The 15695-nt window shown below is 32.3% G+C and overlaps 3 protein-coding genes across 4 annotated transcripts; all 3 read left to right on the forward strand.

The window, feature by feature from the left end:
• The first annotated feature begins 2234 nt into the window (after positions 1–2234).
• LOC125185104 lies at positions 2235–3394 on the forward strand. The gene is made up of 3 exons (XM_048081586.1): positions 2235–2585; positions 3132–3179; positions 3314–3394. The coding sequence occupies exons 1-3, from the start codon at positions 2235–2237 to the stop codon at positions 3392–3394; spliced, it is 480 nt and encodes a 159-aa protein (XP_047937543.1).
• A 3728-nt stretch (positions 3395–7122) lies between these two features.
• LOC125185110 lies at positions 7123–7593 on the forward strand. Its single transcript, XM_048081598.1, has one exon. It carries the CDS (start codon positions 7123–7125, stop codon positions 7591–7593), a length of 471 nt encoding a protein of 156 aa, XP_047937555.1.
• Positions 7484–10975, forward strand: LOC125201188. 2 transcript variants are annotated; one of them, XM_048099201.1, is made up of 4 exons: positions 7484–7575; positions 8859–9352; positions 10555–10608; positions 10720–10975. In XM_048099201.1, the coding sequence occupies exons 2-4, from the start codon at positions 9002–9004 to the stop codon at positions 10807–10809; spliced, it is 495 nt and encodes a 164-aa protein (XP_047955158.1). In that variant the 5' UTR covers positions 7484–7575; positions 8859–9001; the 3' UTR covers positions 10810–10975. The 2 variants fall into 2 exon arrangements, with proteins under 2 accessions (XP_047955158.1, XP_047955168.1); XM_048099211.1 differs by having other exon boundaries at positions 10555–10604.
• Positions 10976–15695: the final 4720 nt, after the last annotated feature.

Below are 15695 nucleotides of genomic sequence, written 5' to 3' on the forward strand. Positions count from 1 at the left end.
AAAAATCACAACCAAATATGAAAAAATTTCTTTTAAATTTGATATTCTTACTTTTTTTAAAAAATGAAAACTTTTTCCCTTTTTGGGTGGTTTCTATTATAAGAAAGTTTTTCTAACTTTCCACTCATACACTTTTTTTTTCTAACTTTCTTACTTTATCAATTCTTTTTCTTATTTTATTTTTTTTGCTTTAAAATTGTTTTGGTTCCCGAAAAATCCATTTTTTTTTAAAAAAGGGAAAAAGAATATATATGTTTTGTTTGCATGGTTTTTAACTACTTATTGTTCTCTCTCTTTTGGTCTTTGTTTAACATTAAATTTTATGGAAAGAATATATATGTTTTGTTTGAAATGGTAGTTGTTTAACTCTTATTGTTCTCTTTTTTGGTCTTTGTTTAACATTAAATTTTTGTTCACACACTACATTAATGTTTTTATTGCAAATAAGTCCAAATTTTTTTTTGTCATAAAAGGATGATGTAGAAAAGTTTTCTTCATCAATTGAGAGAGAGGAAAAGGAAAATGAGAGAGATCCCAATACCCACTACGAAAGAGCAAGTGAGGCCGAAAAGGGAAAAAGATAAAAACTAGTCTTAAAACGCCGACATCAACGGCGACGGGAAAAAATAACCCATGCGGAGATGAATAAGGTGATTACCCCTAAAACGGAAGCCTTGTTCCATAAATTCGACATGAACGGCGAGGGGTGCGTCGATTTCAACAGTTTATGTCCCTTTTTACTACTTAATTGGTCGTAAGATGTCGGTGCGCAGATGCAACGACTGCCATGAATTCTGGTGGGCCCTTACTTCGTTTTTTTTCCCTTTCCCCCCGGAAGAGGCGATCATACGAAAGACCTCTGCTGTTCTTGCTACCCCCTGCGGTCCCGAGTCGTCGCATGAGCCTCCGTCGAGCACATGGTGGATCATCACTTTTGTTAGCCTCTTCGGGGAAAAAAAAGCTCAAAACAAGGTATAAGTTCTTTTTTTTTTTAAATTTGTACTTGTATTTCCCTATTTACCCTTAACTAGGAATTAAATATTTTTATTTTTCTTTAAAAATATTATTATTATAAGATCATAAATTAAATATTAATTTAAAAAAATTTTTTTAAGAAACGGGTGTTAAAATATAAAAAAAAATAAGGGGAAAAAAAAAAAGTGGAAAGTAAAGTAAAAAAAAAAAAGTGTAACCATAAAGATAGAAATCCCCAGGTTAAAACCAATTGGGATGGAAAAAACCCAAATTTGGGAACACTTCACCAAACCCACACAGATATAAACACTACACCCCTTTTCCCCACACTAACTCCACACATTACCCCACAAATTCCCTCTTTCACACATTTCACACACATTTTACCCGGGTATGAAACAACACACATTTCCCCACACTTCCACACACTACACAAAAAATGAAACATTACACACATTTCACACACACTAACACACTACACACATTTCCCCATTACCCCCCAAATTAACATATTTTTCCCTCTTTCCCCTTTTCCCACTTAAAAATATGGCCTTTCACACACTTCCCCATACTAACACACTAACCCCCACACACATTTCACACACTTCACACACTACACACATTTGCCCTTCTATTTTTCCGATCTGAAACGAACCAAAAACCCATTATTTGCAAAAAAATTAAATTGAACCAAACCAAAAAGGGAAAATTTTTAACCAATTTTGAAATTTATCTTCAATAGTGTGCGTATTTTGTAAAAATTTTGTGTAATTGTTTTATTTTTGGGGTAGAGTGTGTTTTTGTGTCTTTTGTGTATTTTTTTTATAATGTGTGTAGGGACTGTATTTTTTGGAATGTGAAAGGGGTGTGTTTTTTGTATAGTATATGTGTTTTGTGTAAAATGTATATTTTGTATATAATGTCCGTGTAGTGTGTGCAAATTTTTAAAAAAACAGTTTCATAAAAATTAAAATTCAAACATAGGATTTAGAATTGAACTAGAATTCAATTTCTTCCAATTTAGTTCCATAATATTTCAATTTTATTTGATGACCGAAGCCTGAATTATTTCCTTATTATTCCGTCCTAAGAATATTTATGATGTTGTTGGAACAGAAAGAAATGGAGGAAATTAGCGAATTGAAAGCCCTTCACCAAGCCAGCTCTCCTGAAGTCCAAGAACTAGCAACCGAGTTCTACCAATCCCTGGACTCGGACGGAGACGACCGAGTCGATCTTTTCTAAAGTTCCTAGCCTTCATGAAGGAAGAAGGCTATTCCTACAAGAAAATCCCTAGTTTGTTCGACGAGCTCGACGTAGACAGCAACGGTACCCTCGACTTCTTCGAAGTCATGACGCTCATCTACATCTTCAAGAGCGGCCGCCCTCAATGCGAATGCTGTGACAAAATCATCCCCGGTGTGTTCTTCTCATGCACCGAGTGCTTTAAGAATCCCAAAAGCTCGTTCGATCTGTGCAAGGATTGTTACGTGAAGGGGAGTCGCGACCATAAACACGGCGGCCGGGCCCAGTTTTTGGACAGTCATACGTTGTTGCAGGCTATGAGATATCCGGAGATTGCAGATATGTCAGGCGTAACGATTCATGAGGTAACTTCTAATTTTTATTTTTTGCAAAAATTCCAACCTCGGAATAATAATGTTATTACCAATCAATATAGATGCCACCGTAAAAATTATTTACAATAAAAGAAATACGTAATTAACGTATATTTGGTGTTTGGTTGCGTTAAATAAACACCTCTTTAAAATAACACCTACATATTCTACCAATCATTGCACAGGACGAATAATCAGCTGCATGTGGCAATCATAAATGCTCAAGGGTAAATTTTCTCAGCCAAAGAATATCCAATACTTTAGACAGGACATTGTTGTCTAGCGTTTATACTATTGTTTGTAAGCGTTTATAATATTGTTGGATCTGGTGTCACTGTCACTTTAAGAGTTATTATTTTAACCAACCTTTGGTGTATTCATTTGAATATGAAGACTATATGATATTAGTCTTGAAATCATTAGGGAAAAAATAATTTAACTACACAAGATGTAGTATTCAATTCGAATTCATGAATGAATAATGCTGTTCTTTCCCCCTTTATATGCGGTAATTAAATCTCTTTTTTGTGGCTACAGGCAAGGAATAAATCCACAAATGACATAGCTCCATCAAACTCAAAGTGGGTAAGTATTGTTTTTATTTGAATTTTGGAACGAGAAATTATTTTATGAAAATGATACATCAAAATATGCAAGCATAAATAGAAAAAATGAAACTCAATTTGATTAACACATAGCTCTTTCTTGATGCATCTCAGAGAAAAGGAAGGCCGCATTTTATGCACTTGACGCCGCAGTCAAATTCGGGAGCCAATATGAGAGAGCCAAATAAATTCTAAAAGAAAAGGGCTAAGAAAATGCATTTCTTTATGATATTGTACATGCAGTCTAAGAATGTTGATTGGACTACTTCTTTTTTTTTTCTTGTTCATGTCATCTTTATCTTTTGTCTTCGGGTGTATGTTTATGTGAAAGACATCATTTAAAATGATGTAGTACTAAAGATAACTATTTCACATTATTTATTTTCTTACTTTTATAATCTTCTCTTCGTTTTAACTATTTAATGGTATAATTTTCTCAAAACGAGTGTTTAATTGAAGTGCATCACTACGGAGGGAGTGGTATATCCTTGCACTGAAGGGAGTATGTATTTCCTTCATTTCTTGTACGGGTTTAAGAAGTTGTTTCATTTTATAGAGCATAATAAATACACAACAGATTTATTTATCCAGTATCAATAAAATCAAGGTTAATTTGGTCAAAACAATAAATACAAATGTTAGATTCGATTACCAAAATTATATTCTTCCTTCGCCGTTATTAAATGTCTCAATTTTCCTTTTTTGTTCATTCGCCAATAAATACCTTTAGGTTCTATACTTTCAGAAAACATTTTCGGTCCCCAAAGGTGGACTCATGGACATATGTAATAGGATGGGGATCCCTGGACCCCCAACTATTTGCATTTCAAGTATAATATATACGTATGACTCATTGTATATTCACTTGCTTGCTCGGTTGGTCGTGTAAGTGGTCTAGCAACCATTAGAACATGGGATCAACTCCCCTTAGCACTAGATTTTGACTTTTTTAGTATAACAAATCTTCATATCTAGTTCATTACCTAATGGAGTACTTATTTCATAAGATGAGAATATTTTGGTGGAAGGTAGTTCATTATCTAATACTTACTTCATAAAATGAGATTATTTTGACGGATGAAAATGGAAAGATAAGACTATTTTTTATGGATTTGATGGAGTGTAATTTGGACCCAGATTATGGGTTTTTACTTTTTAGTATAACAGAGCTTCATATCTAATGGAGCAGCACTAGATTCTGTTTCTTTTAGTATAACATATCTTCATATCTAGTTCATTATCTAATGGAGTACTTATTTCATAAGATGAGACTATTTTGGTGGAAGGTAGTTCATTATCTAATATTTACTTCATAAAATGAGACTATTTTGATGGATGAAAATGGAAAGATAAGACTATTTTTTATGGATGAGATGGAGTAGTAATTTGGACCCCAGATTATGGGTTTTTACTTTTTAGTATAACAGAACTTCATATCTAGTTCATTATCTAATACTTCATAAGATGAGTCTATTTTGATGGACGGTGAAAATGAAAAGATGAGACTATTTTTATGGACGGAAAGAATCAAAAGATAAGACAGAGTAGTAATATGGACCCCCCAATGTCAAAATCATGCGTCAGCCACGGCGATCCATATTACAAAATATTATTTGCGATCTATGGACTATACCACTTGCTGCGTTTCGGTGCTTTTTCACTTTTTGACCAAACTTTCAAACAAAAATGCCCCTAAAAGCCTTAAGGGTATTTTTGTACACTCACTCTCTAAAAGTAGGTACTCCCTTCGTCCCAATGAAGATGATCCCTTCCTGCGACACAGATTTTTGCGTTATATTTTGTGTGGTAAGATGAGAGAGTAAAGTAAGATAGAGAGAATAAAGTAGAGATAAATGCTGTTTCCATTTTAAGTAATGGTTCATTTTGATTGAGACAAACCAAAAAAAGAAAGTGGGTTATCTTCAATGGGACGAAGGAGTACTTATTTTGATACTTATGTTAGTTTGGATATTTTAACAGTGATTAGTGTTTTATTCGAATAATTTTTGTTTGAATTAGTTATAGTGTGTAGGTCTTGAACCTATTGTGGAACCAATATAATTACAGTTTAGCTAGCAAAACAATTCTTAGATTTTGCTTACTTAAAAACTACTACAGTACTTCTTTTCTTGGATACTAGTAGAAATTCCAGACATCAAAAGGGCCACTTTGTTTTTTCCTAATTAGCTCGATCGACCAAATTACAGTACTAACTACTAAAGAACGTAGTGAGACGATTTCAATGATTAATAAAAATTGACTCGAGTTATTTGTATTTTTGTTTTAAAAGGTTAGTTGACAGGAGTGGTTAATTTACTTAATTTTGTTAAGTATACGTCAGTTCCGATTCTCCGAAGATGTCATCAATTTATTATCCTATACCGAAGATTTTGTATGTAATAAGTTGAATTGATCGGAAATATAATTTAGTTTTGTGCTTCACAAAAAGGTTGTATATATAACTCCTTATTTATAAGAGATATTTGCATCTAATATCACGAAACTTTCAAAAGTTGGTTTTTTCCACGAACTTTAAAATCGGCAAAATAATATCACGAACTTTATCACGTGTTTGTTTTTTCCAACGAATGAAAAAATGCGTTAAGGATATTCATAAATGCGTTTAAGGATATTCATAAATGCGTTTTAAATACTCCATAGTATGATTTCTATAGGTATGACGAAAGAGCCCCACCACAACTAATAGGAATAGGAAAGATTCTTCTGTTCCCATAAGAATTTGAGAATGAAAGATATAATTTAAAGGTTATTCAGTTTAAAAAATTATGTCTCATGATTAAAATATGTAAGTTATAATTTAATAGTATATGGATAATTTTATGTTCATTAGTCATAGCCATCTCCCATAACTAATAATTCTAGATGGATTATCATATGATAAATAGTGTTACTTAAATTAAGTTTTATGTAAATCGTAAATAGAAACAAAATTTTACTGATAATAATTGTACCGAACTATTTAATCATATTTACATACACATTATATGAATATGCAGGATGCTATTGCTACGTAAGAATGGCGTATACTTAACAACTATAGGAGTAATAATTTTGTGACCAAGTGAGTGTAATTTCTTTCGTCATACCTATAGAAATCATACTATGGAGTATTTAAAACGCATTTATGAATATCAGATTTTAATGTAACTTATATACCATGATTTAGGAGTAATCACTTGATTGGTGGACGAACAAAACTGATTATATATATATATATATATATATATATATATATATTTATTGGTGAACCGAAAAATATCTTTAATTGTATGAAATAATCTCTTTTGGTGTGCTATAACTTCCCATTTGTGGTGGGACAAAGACTTCTACCAAAAATCACGACCAAATATGATTTTTTTTAAAAAATTTAGCACTCTCTTTGTTTCTTAAAAATTAAAACTCTTTTATTTTAAATAAGCCGTTTTCTAAAAATAAAAACACTCCAAACCGTAAAAGTTCTTTCTTCTTATGAGGTGAGACCCTATTAACACACTTTTTCTTTCTAACTCTTTCTTACAATACCAATTTTGCATTAAAACTCGCGCTTCTATAAGTTTTATTTATAGAGAACTAAGGGAGTGTTAAAGGACATATGTCTTTTCTCTACTTACATTATTCTCTTATATAAGGAGGTCATTGTTTTTTATCTTTTGGTCTTTGTTTAGAATTAAACTTTATCAATTTATACAATTGAATTGGCCATACTGTGAGCTTGACTAGAGTTGACAGCTTCCGCGCACTGCAATAATGTCTAGTGGTTCAATCAAATTAACTTAAATTATCCTGCCAAACATTTTTTTTCTAGCAAGTGGACGAATTGTTTGTGTCAAGTGGCCAAATTTTGTAAGATATATAGCACATAACTTTTCTTCATCACAATTCACACAGCATTTCACAGAGAGATGGGAGGAATGAGAGAGATCACGAGATCCTACTACGAGAGAGCAAGCGAGGCCGAGAAGGAAAAGATCAAACTAACCTTCGCAAAATTCGACATCAACGGCGACGGGAAGATAACCATTGCGGAGCTCAAAAGCCTGATGAGAATCCCGGAAGACGTGTTCCATAAACTAGATGTGAATGGCGACGGGTGCCTCGATTTCGACGAGTTTCTGTGCCTTCACTACATCAGTGCTAGTAAGATGCCGTTAGTCTATTGCGACGGCTGCTCTCAGTTTATGGAGGGCCCTTACTTCTCTTGCTTGCTTTGCCTCGGAAGAGGCGCTAATACGTACGACCTCTGCTGTTCTTGCTACCGCCGGTGTGCCGAGTCGTCGCATGAGCACTCGGTCGAGCACATGGTGGATCATCTCTCTCTGCTCAAGCTCTTCAGGGAAGAAAAAGCTCAAAACAAGGTACCAAACAAAAACTAATGTCTAATTTTGTCATATTCTTTAAAGTCTTATTTTCTTCATTTTGGATTCAAACGTCATACTTCACTAAATCATTACACTCAAGTTTTATACTTCTCACCGCTCCCGCCATTGTTCATTACAGTTCTTTTTATCGTCAATACTTGTCAAAATTACTTTTACTACTTTTGATAAAAGACCTCACATTACCAAAGAGCTCATTCTCACTCACATTTTATTATAAAAGTAATATTTTCTCCGTCCTGAAAAGTAAATATGAGACTGCGTTTGGTACACAATGAGATGTAGAATTGAACGAGCCTTTAATTCGAAATCTAATGTTTGGTACCACAAAAATATTTAGATTTGGAATTGAATTGAAATTTCAAATTCCAAATCTTTCAATTCCACTGTTTGAACTCCATGAAAATTAGAATTCCAAATAGTCATAAAATTAGATAACTTCACTATATATCCACGGTACACTTCACATATTTCATACACTCCACACATTCACACATGTCATACACACTATACAAATTTCACACACTTCATGCACTACGCACACTCCATACACTAACGAATATGAAACACTAGACACACTATACAAATATGAAATACTACACACATTTACAAACATTTCACACACTACACATATTTCACGCACATTACAAACATTTCACACACTACGCACATTGAATACATTTCTAGCATTCGATTTTGGATTATTTTTTTTCAGTTTTTAGATTTTTTTTATCTGAACCGAATCGAATCGGAAAACTAACATTTTCAAAATAATTAAATTAAATCAAATCGAAAAACTGGAAAACCTAGCTGAATTCGAAATTTCAGTTTGTCAATAAGGTGCGTATTTTCTGTAAATTATGTGTAGTATGTGCATTTTTGTGTATATTGTATTATAAGTAGTGTGTTTATTTTGCGTATAGTTCGTGTAGAATGTGCAATGTGTTGAAGTCGTTTTTTGTATAGTGTGTGCAATGGATATAGTTTGATTGTGTGTATTTTGTGTATAATGTGTGTGCATTGTGTATCGTGTGTGTATTTGTGTATAGTATATATAATTTGTGCAAAGTGTGTGACAGTGTGTGTGCACAAATTTTTCAAATTCAATTTCATATCGTACTTCATTTTATTAAACATTGGATTTTAAATCGAATTAGAATTTGATTTCTTCCAATTTAGTTCTATTTCTGTGTACCAAATAGAGCATGAATTATTTCCATATTATTCAGTCCCTGAGTATATTAATGATATTATTGAAACAGAAAGAAATTGATGAAATTCGCGAAATTGCCAAAGCCCTTCACCGAGCCAGCTCTCCTCAAGTCCAAGAATTAGCAACCGAGTTCTACCAATCCCTGGACTCGGACGGAGACGGCCGAGTCGATCTGTCCGAGTTCCTTACTTCATGACTGAAGTAGGCTTTTCCTACAAGAAAACCCCCACTTTATTCGACGAGCTCGACGTAGACAGCGACGGCACCCTCGACTTCTTCGAGGTCTTGACGCTCCTCTACATCATCAAGAGCGGCCGCCCTCAATGCGACTGCTGCGAAAAAATCATCCCCGGTGTGTTCTTCTCCTGCACCGAATGCTTTAAGAATCCCAAAAGCTCGTTCGATCTGTGCAAGGATTGTTTCATGAAGGGGAGTTGCGACCATAAACACGGCGGCCGGGCTCAGTTTTTGGACAGTCATACGTTGTTGCAGGCTATGAGATATCCGACGATTGCCGATGTGTCAGGCTTAACAATTCATGAGGTAATTTTCATTTTAATTTGAAGGTTATTTTCTCACTACATTATAAAAAATAATGCTAAATTAGACTTTAAGAAGTTAAGAAAGCTTAAACGACGTGAATGCTATCCTGCGTGCGTGATCATTTTATTTTATTTTTTTGTTCCTTGTTTTCTAAAAGTTCTAGAGTCTTCGAACATTAATTAAGTCGAGCGATTTAATTAAATGTGAAAAAAATAAGAATAAATTCAATAACTTCCGAGAGTATTATTTTCCATATAAATTATTCAAGCATTAAAATAACTGAACTTAAATTTATCATCTCGGGGTTTAATTAGCAACCATTACTTCCATCGAGTCCAAGGTTTTAATTTAGCAAACTAGTCCAAACCTCCCTTTAATGGTTCTTGGTCCAAACTCTTTCCTTATTTATTAATTCTGTTTGGCCCAAAACTAATACTCCCCTAAATTAATTAAATCCATGGCCCCAATTATACTATGAGAGTGGCCCAAATAACAAAAAGAGAAAAGTTAAATGTACATAAGATGTAGATAATATCCTTAAATTTTTTATTTTATTTGAATTTAATTAAAAATTAGTTTTGTTATTTATTGATTATATATATATATATAGCAATAAGAAAGAAGTGATATACAAATTTTATGTCAAATCGTAACATGATTTCAAGCTTGATTTGAATTAATTATACAATATTTAGTAAAAATGTATTTTTCTTCTTAAATATACAAATATTTAAGTTAAAATTTCAATTTTTTTCGAAGTATTGAAAATGATTAGTATCAAACTTATTTTAAATCAATTAATGTTTATAAATCGATTTTCATATAAAATATTAAAAAAAAAAATCGATTACGTTCGTACAACTACGTACAATTATCACTATCCTAAAAAAAATAAAAAAACGTCCTAGAAAGTGGCATGCACTCCTTAGTTTGATAAAAATCTTAAAAACTAAGATAATTAAAATGGTGGGGTATTACAGGTTTGCAAAACATTTCGGGCACAATTTCCACTGTAAAAATGATTTCCAATTAAACGTAATTAACACAGTATATTTAGTGTATTCATTTCGATCTTGAAATCATCAGGGAAAAAATAATTTAACTACACAATATGTAGTATTAAATTCGAATTAATTAGTGAATGATGCTGTCCTTTCCCCCCTTTATATGCGGTAATTAAATCTCTTGTTTGTTGGCTGCAGGTAGTGAATGTGAATAGATCCACAAATGACATAGTTCCATCAAACAAAAAGTGGGTAAGTATGCAAAATTAGTTTTATGAAAATGGTACATCAAAATATGCAAGCATAATAGAAAAAATGAAACTCAATTTGATTAACACATTGCTCTTTCTTGATGCATCTCAGAGCAAAAGGAAGGCTGCATATTATGCACTTGACACAGCAGCCAAATTCGAGACCATTTCCGACGCCCTAGACCTCTGCACTATTATGTGACAATATGAGAGAGCCATATAAATTCAAAAAGAAAAGGGCTATGAATGTTGATTGGACTACTTTTTTTTCTTGTTCATGTAATCTTTATCTTTTGTTTTCGGGTGTATGTTAAGTGTGAAAGACATTATTTAAAATGTAGTACTAAAGATAACTATTTCGTACATTATTTTTTTTTCTTATTTTATTTTCTCTTCATTTTAACTATTTAATAATGTCATTTTTTCAAAACGAGTGTTTAATTGAAGCGCATCACTACGGACAAGTATGTATTTCCTTGCAGTGGAGGGAGTATGTATTTCCTACATTCCTTGTGCGGGGTTTAAGAAGTTGTTTCATTTTATAGAGCATAATAAATACACAACAGGTTTAATTATCCGAGTATCAATCACTTGCTCGTTTCGGCTTTTTCACTTTTTGACCAAATTTTCAAACAAAAATGCCCCTAAAAGCCTTAATTGTATTTTACACTCACTCTCCAAAAGTAGATATTTATTTTGATACTACTTATGTTAGTTTGGGTATTTTAACGGTGATTTGTATTTTATTTGAATAATTTTTGTTTGGATTGGTTATAGAGGGTAGGTCTTGAACCTATAAATATAATTACAGTTTAGCTAGCAAAACAATTCTAAGATTTTGCTTACTTATAAACTACTACTTCTCTTTCTTGGATACTATAGTAGAAATTCGCTAAAGCCAGACATCAAAAGGGCCACTTTGTTTTTTCTAATTAGCTCGATCGACCAAATTACAGTACTAAAGAACGCAGTGAGACGTTTTCAATGATTAATAAAAATTGACTCGAGTTATTTGTTTTTCTGTTTTAAAAGGCTAGTTGACAGAGTTGTTAATTACTTAATTTAGTAAGTATACGTCAATTCCGATTCTCCGAAAATGTCACCAATTTATTATTCTTTATACCGAAGACTTTGTATGTAATAAGTTGAAGAGATCGGAAATGTAATTTAGTTTTGTGCTTTACAAAAGGTTGTATATATAACTCCTTATTTATAAGGAATTTTGCATCTAATATCATGAAACTTTCAAAAGTTGGCTTTTCACGAATTTTAAAATTGGCAAATAATATCACAACTTTATCACGTGTCTGTTTTTTTCCACGAATGAAAAAATTCATGTTATTTTAATAGATTGAAGAATAATTTTTGAGGGTGTGCTTCAAGAAAAACTATCTTCAAATATTGAAAAACTTGAAACTTTCGAAATTGTGTCGAGAAATTATGAAAAAAATCGGTATCATAGTATTATTTGTGGGAATTTTTTCATTCATGGGAAAAAACAAACACGTGGTAAAATTCGTGATATTATTTGTCAATTTTAAAGTTCGTGGGAAAAACCCAACTTTTTGAAAAGTTTCATGATATTAGATGTCAATATGCCTATTTATAATGATGAATTATTTATTGATTAGGAGTACTATATAACCTTCACAAAGAAATTGAAAATGAAAACAAAACTTTTTAGACAGGTGTAGTAAAGATCTTTAGAATGGCTACTTAAAGAGAAGACAAAACAAAGATTATAACGTTGTTTGGCGAATTATAACTCGTGTGTCCATTTGGATGATAACCATGAAAATGCCGTTGAAAATTAATTTACCCAAAAATCTCTATTTTATTTCTCATGTGTAAGATTAAAGATAAATGTGGCTATATATGCACGTGTGCTGTTTTAGTTAGAGTAGTTAATAAGCTAAATGTTCCAAGTTCTGAGTTAATCATGAATTCATGATTCATGAATCGGTGACGTATCCTTTAAATTTTTGTTTTAATCATGATTCATGAATTGTGTTTTGATCATTTCGTGAAAATCACCCTATTAGATTTCCAATTCTAAGATCTTCAAGAATTGATGAATTAAAGCATCCGCTATCATCTAAATTCTATCATCTATTTTCTCATCAATTCTCATCTATTCTCTCATCTTTTTTCTAATATTCTCTCATCTAAATTCACACTACGCTAGTTTTTTATTTTCTAGGATTTTAATTATGTATTTTTATTTTTTAGGATTTTAATTATGTAGAAATGTTTTTAGTAATTGAAGTATTTAAATTGAATAATAAAATGATGGAATCCTTGAGCTTTTCTTCGAAAAAAGACGGATGTGGTTTGCTCTTGCGACAAGCAGTAAAATGGTCCGGCCTACTTCCATACTCTTAGCTAAGAGCAAGGATGGAGATGCTCTTATATCACGTATATATAATTCTTTTGGTCACTTTGTTCAGTTCACACGTCTTGAAATAAAATATATAGAAAAGAGTAGTCCCAAATTCAAAAATTTAACTAATCAGAAAGGAAAATAACAAAATAAATCCCCAAAAGAGTCAAAGAGAAGGTAATGAGGTGGAAAGTTTGAGCAAATGTGGAAAATCAACTCCAAGTCTTGGTGGAGAAACTAATGCAGAAACAAATCTTTTTTATTGTCCCAAAATTTCAATTCTTACCTATTTCTATGAATAGTGCGGGCCTCTCTCCAATTCTAAGGCCTCCTCCAATTAATCAGTGGAAAGTGAACAATCATAATTCTCCAATTGGGCCAAGCATTGCCCAGTTCTGCCAAAGTGAACACGTCCTAAATCGTGTGTATCATATCTGTGTTCTTATTGATGATTTCTTTATCGAGCTTTGACCTTGTAATAATGACCGCATGCTTGTAATTTTCGGGCGAATGAAAATAGTGTGGAATCTAAGGTGGAATAATATATAAATATTGATCTTATTCCATATTTTTTTTTATATTTTTTTTGTTTTTTATAAAACCCGTGCTGAACTTAAATGCACTTCTAAAAACGGGGGATAGTACATGATTAAAAAAGTAGTCGGGTTTTTTTCATTTAAATTTTTCGGGAAAAATAATTAAGTTACAAACACATTATTAAATTTAAATAATGGATAAATTAATTTATCTCATCTTTTTTATTTTTTCTTTCTCCCTTTTTTACTTCTGTCTATCTTGTGTGTTTTTGGGCGTGAGCGCCGAACAATTCTTTTAAACCCCCAAAATGCACTTGTTAAAATTAAAATTCAATATTTTTCCCCACTGGTTTGGTGATGATCCATTTTTATATAAGGTGGATAAACCCCCCCTTATGAGGCCTTTTTAAAAGTGCCCTTTTAATAGGGTTTCGGGGGGGGGCAAGTCGATGGGTTTATTCTTTATTCCTCTTTCCTCCCCACATGAGGAAGTCCGTTTTAGGGCCCCAGTGGGGGGGCGTGTTAAAAATTCAATATTTTTCATGGGTTGGTGATGATCCTATTTCTCATATAAGTGTGGATCCCCCTCCCCTTATGAGGCCTTTTGGGGGGTGAGTGACTCATTCTAATATGGTATGGGGGGAGGTGATGGTTTATTCTCTTTTTCCCCACCCACTGATGGAAGTCCTTTGGAAAAGGGCCCACACGTGAGGGGGCTGTTAAATTCTTAAATCTTTTCCCCACATCGGCGGTGATGATCCAGCTTTTTATATAAGTGTGGTCCCCCCCCTTATGGGCCCTTTTAAGGGGGTTTTGGCCCAATTCTAATATGGTATCGGGCGGGACCCAGTCGATGATGGTTTATCTTTTTATCTCTTTTTTGCCCCATGATGGAAGTCCGTGTTCGGCCAAGGGGGGGGTGTTAAATTTAATATCTTACCCCACACGTTTGGTGATGATCCGTTTATATAAGTGTGGATAACCCCCCCCCCTTATAAAGTTTTTAAGGGGGGGTGGCCCTTTTTAATCAAAACTCAAATGCGGTAAGTATGCATAGTTCATTTTAATTATTTTTGGTATTTTATTTTTATTTAAATGATGTATACATGAATATATAAATGTTGTTGATGATTAATGCTGTATTTTTTTTGCATCTCACCCAAATGGAATGATGCATTGAGGATTTGAAAAAGGAATGAGCAGGGGGACATTGCAACCAGCCTCTGCAGTATTTTGTGACAATCAAATTTAGAGGTGGGAAAAAGTGCATTATTCTTTTAAAAAAAAACTTGTGGAACATACAAAAATATTATCGGATTATCTGAATTTTTGAAACTTTTACTTTTTGGGTGTGTACTAAAAGTATCAATAAAATTAAGGTTTGAATCTATTTCCAAATTACAGTAGTTTTAATAATCTATCAGTTCAACTATAAGTTCAACTAATTTCTTTTTTGGGTTTTGTAATTTAAAAAAAAAAAAAATTTTTATTGAATTAAGTAAAAAAAGAAACGTTAAAAAAAAAAAATAGAAACCAATTTTGTAGAAAAAAAAAGGAGTTATGATGTATGCGAACTAATTCATAGTGTCAAACCCTCAACTAAAATATAGTAGTTCATTATTAGGTATGAAATACTTCATTTTGATTTTTTTTTAGTCTTTCTTCAATGAATCGAAAAATAAAATAGAACAATCTAAAAATAAAGTAAAATATTTGTGATTTATTTAATTTTATTCACCATTAAAAAATGAATTCTGAAATTTTTTCTTAGTTCGGTTTTAAAAAATTTGTTGGACGTTAGATACATTCCTATGTTATATAGAAAAACTACTCCCTTTTTTGGATGTTAGTAGGAATTTGCTAACTTAAAGCCAGAAAAAAAAGGGCCACTTTTTTTTCTAATTAGCTCGATCGACCAAATTAAATAAAGCAGTAGTGAGAGGTTTCAACGATTAATTATAATTGACTCGATTATATATTTTCGATTAATTATAATGGACTCATTATATATAAGATATATTTTTTTTTAATTATAATATTTTGTTAAATATTTGCTTAATTATAATTTACTCGTTTATATTTTCGATTAATTTATGTATAGTTGATAGGAACTGTTAATTTTGTTAAATAAACGTCAATTCCCGGGGATGTCACCAAAATTTTTCATTTATC

Source organism: Salvia hispanica, chromosome 1, assembly GCF_023119035.1.
Source record: "Salvia hispanica cultivar TCC Black 2014 chromosome 1, UniMelb_Shisp_WGS_1.0, whole genome shotgun sequence".
Taxonomy (NCBI): Eukaryota; Viridiplantae; Streptophyta; class Magnoliopsida; order Lamiales; family Lamiaceae; genus Salvia; species Salvia hispanica.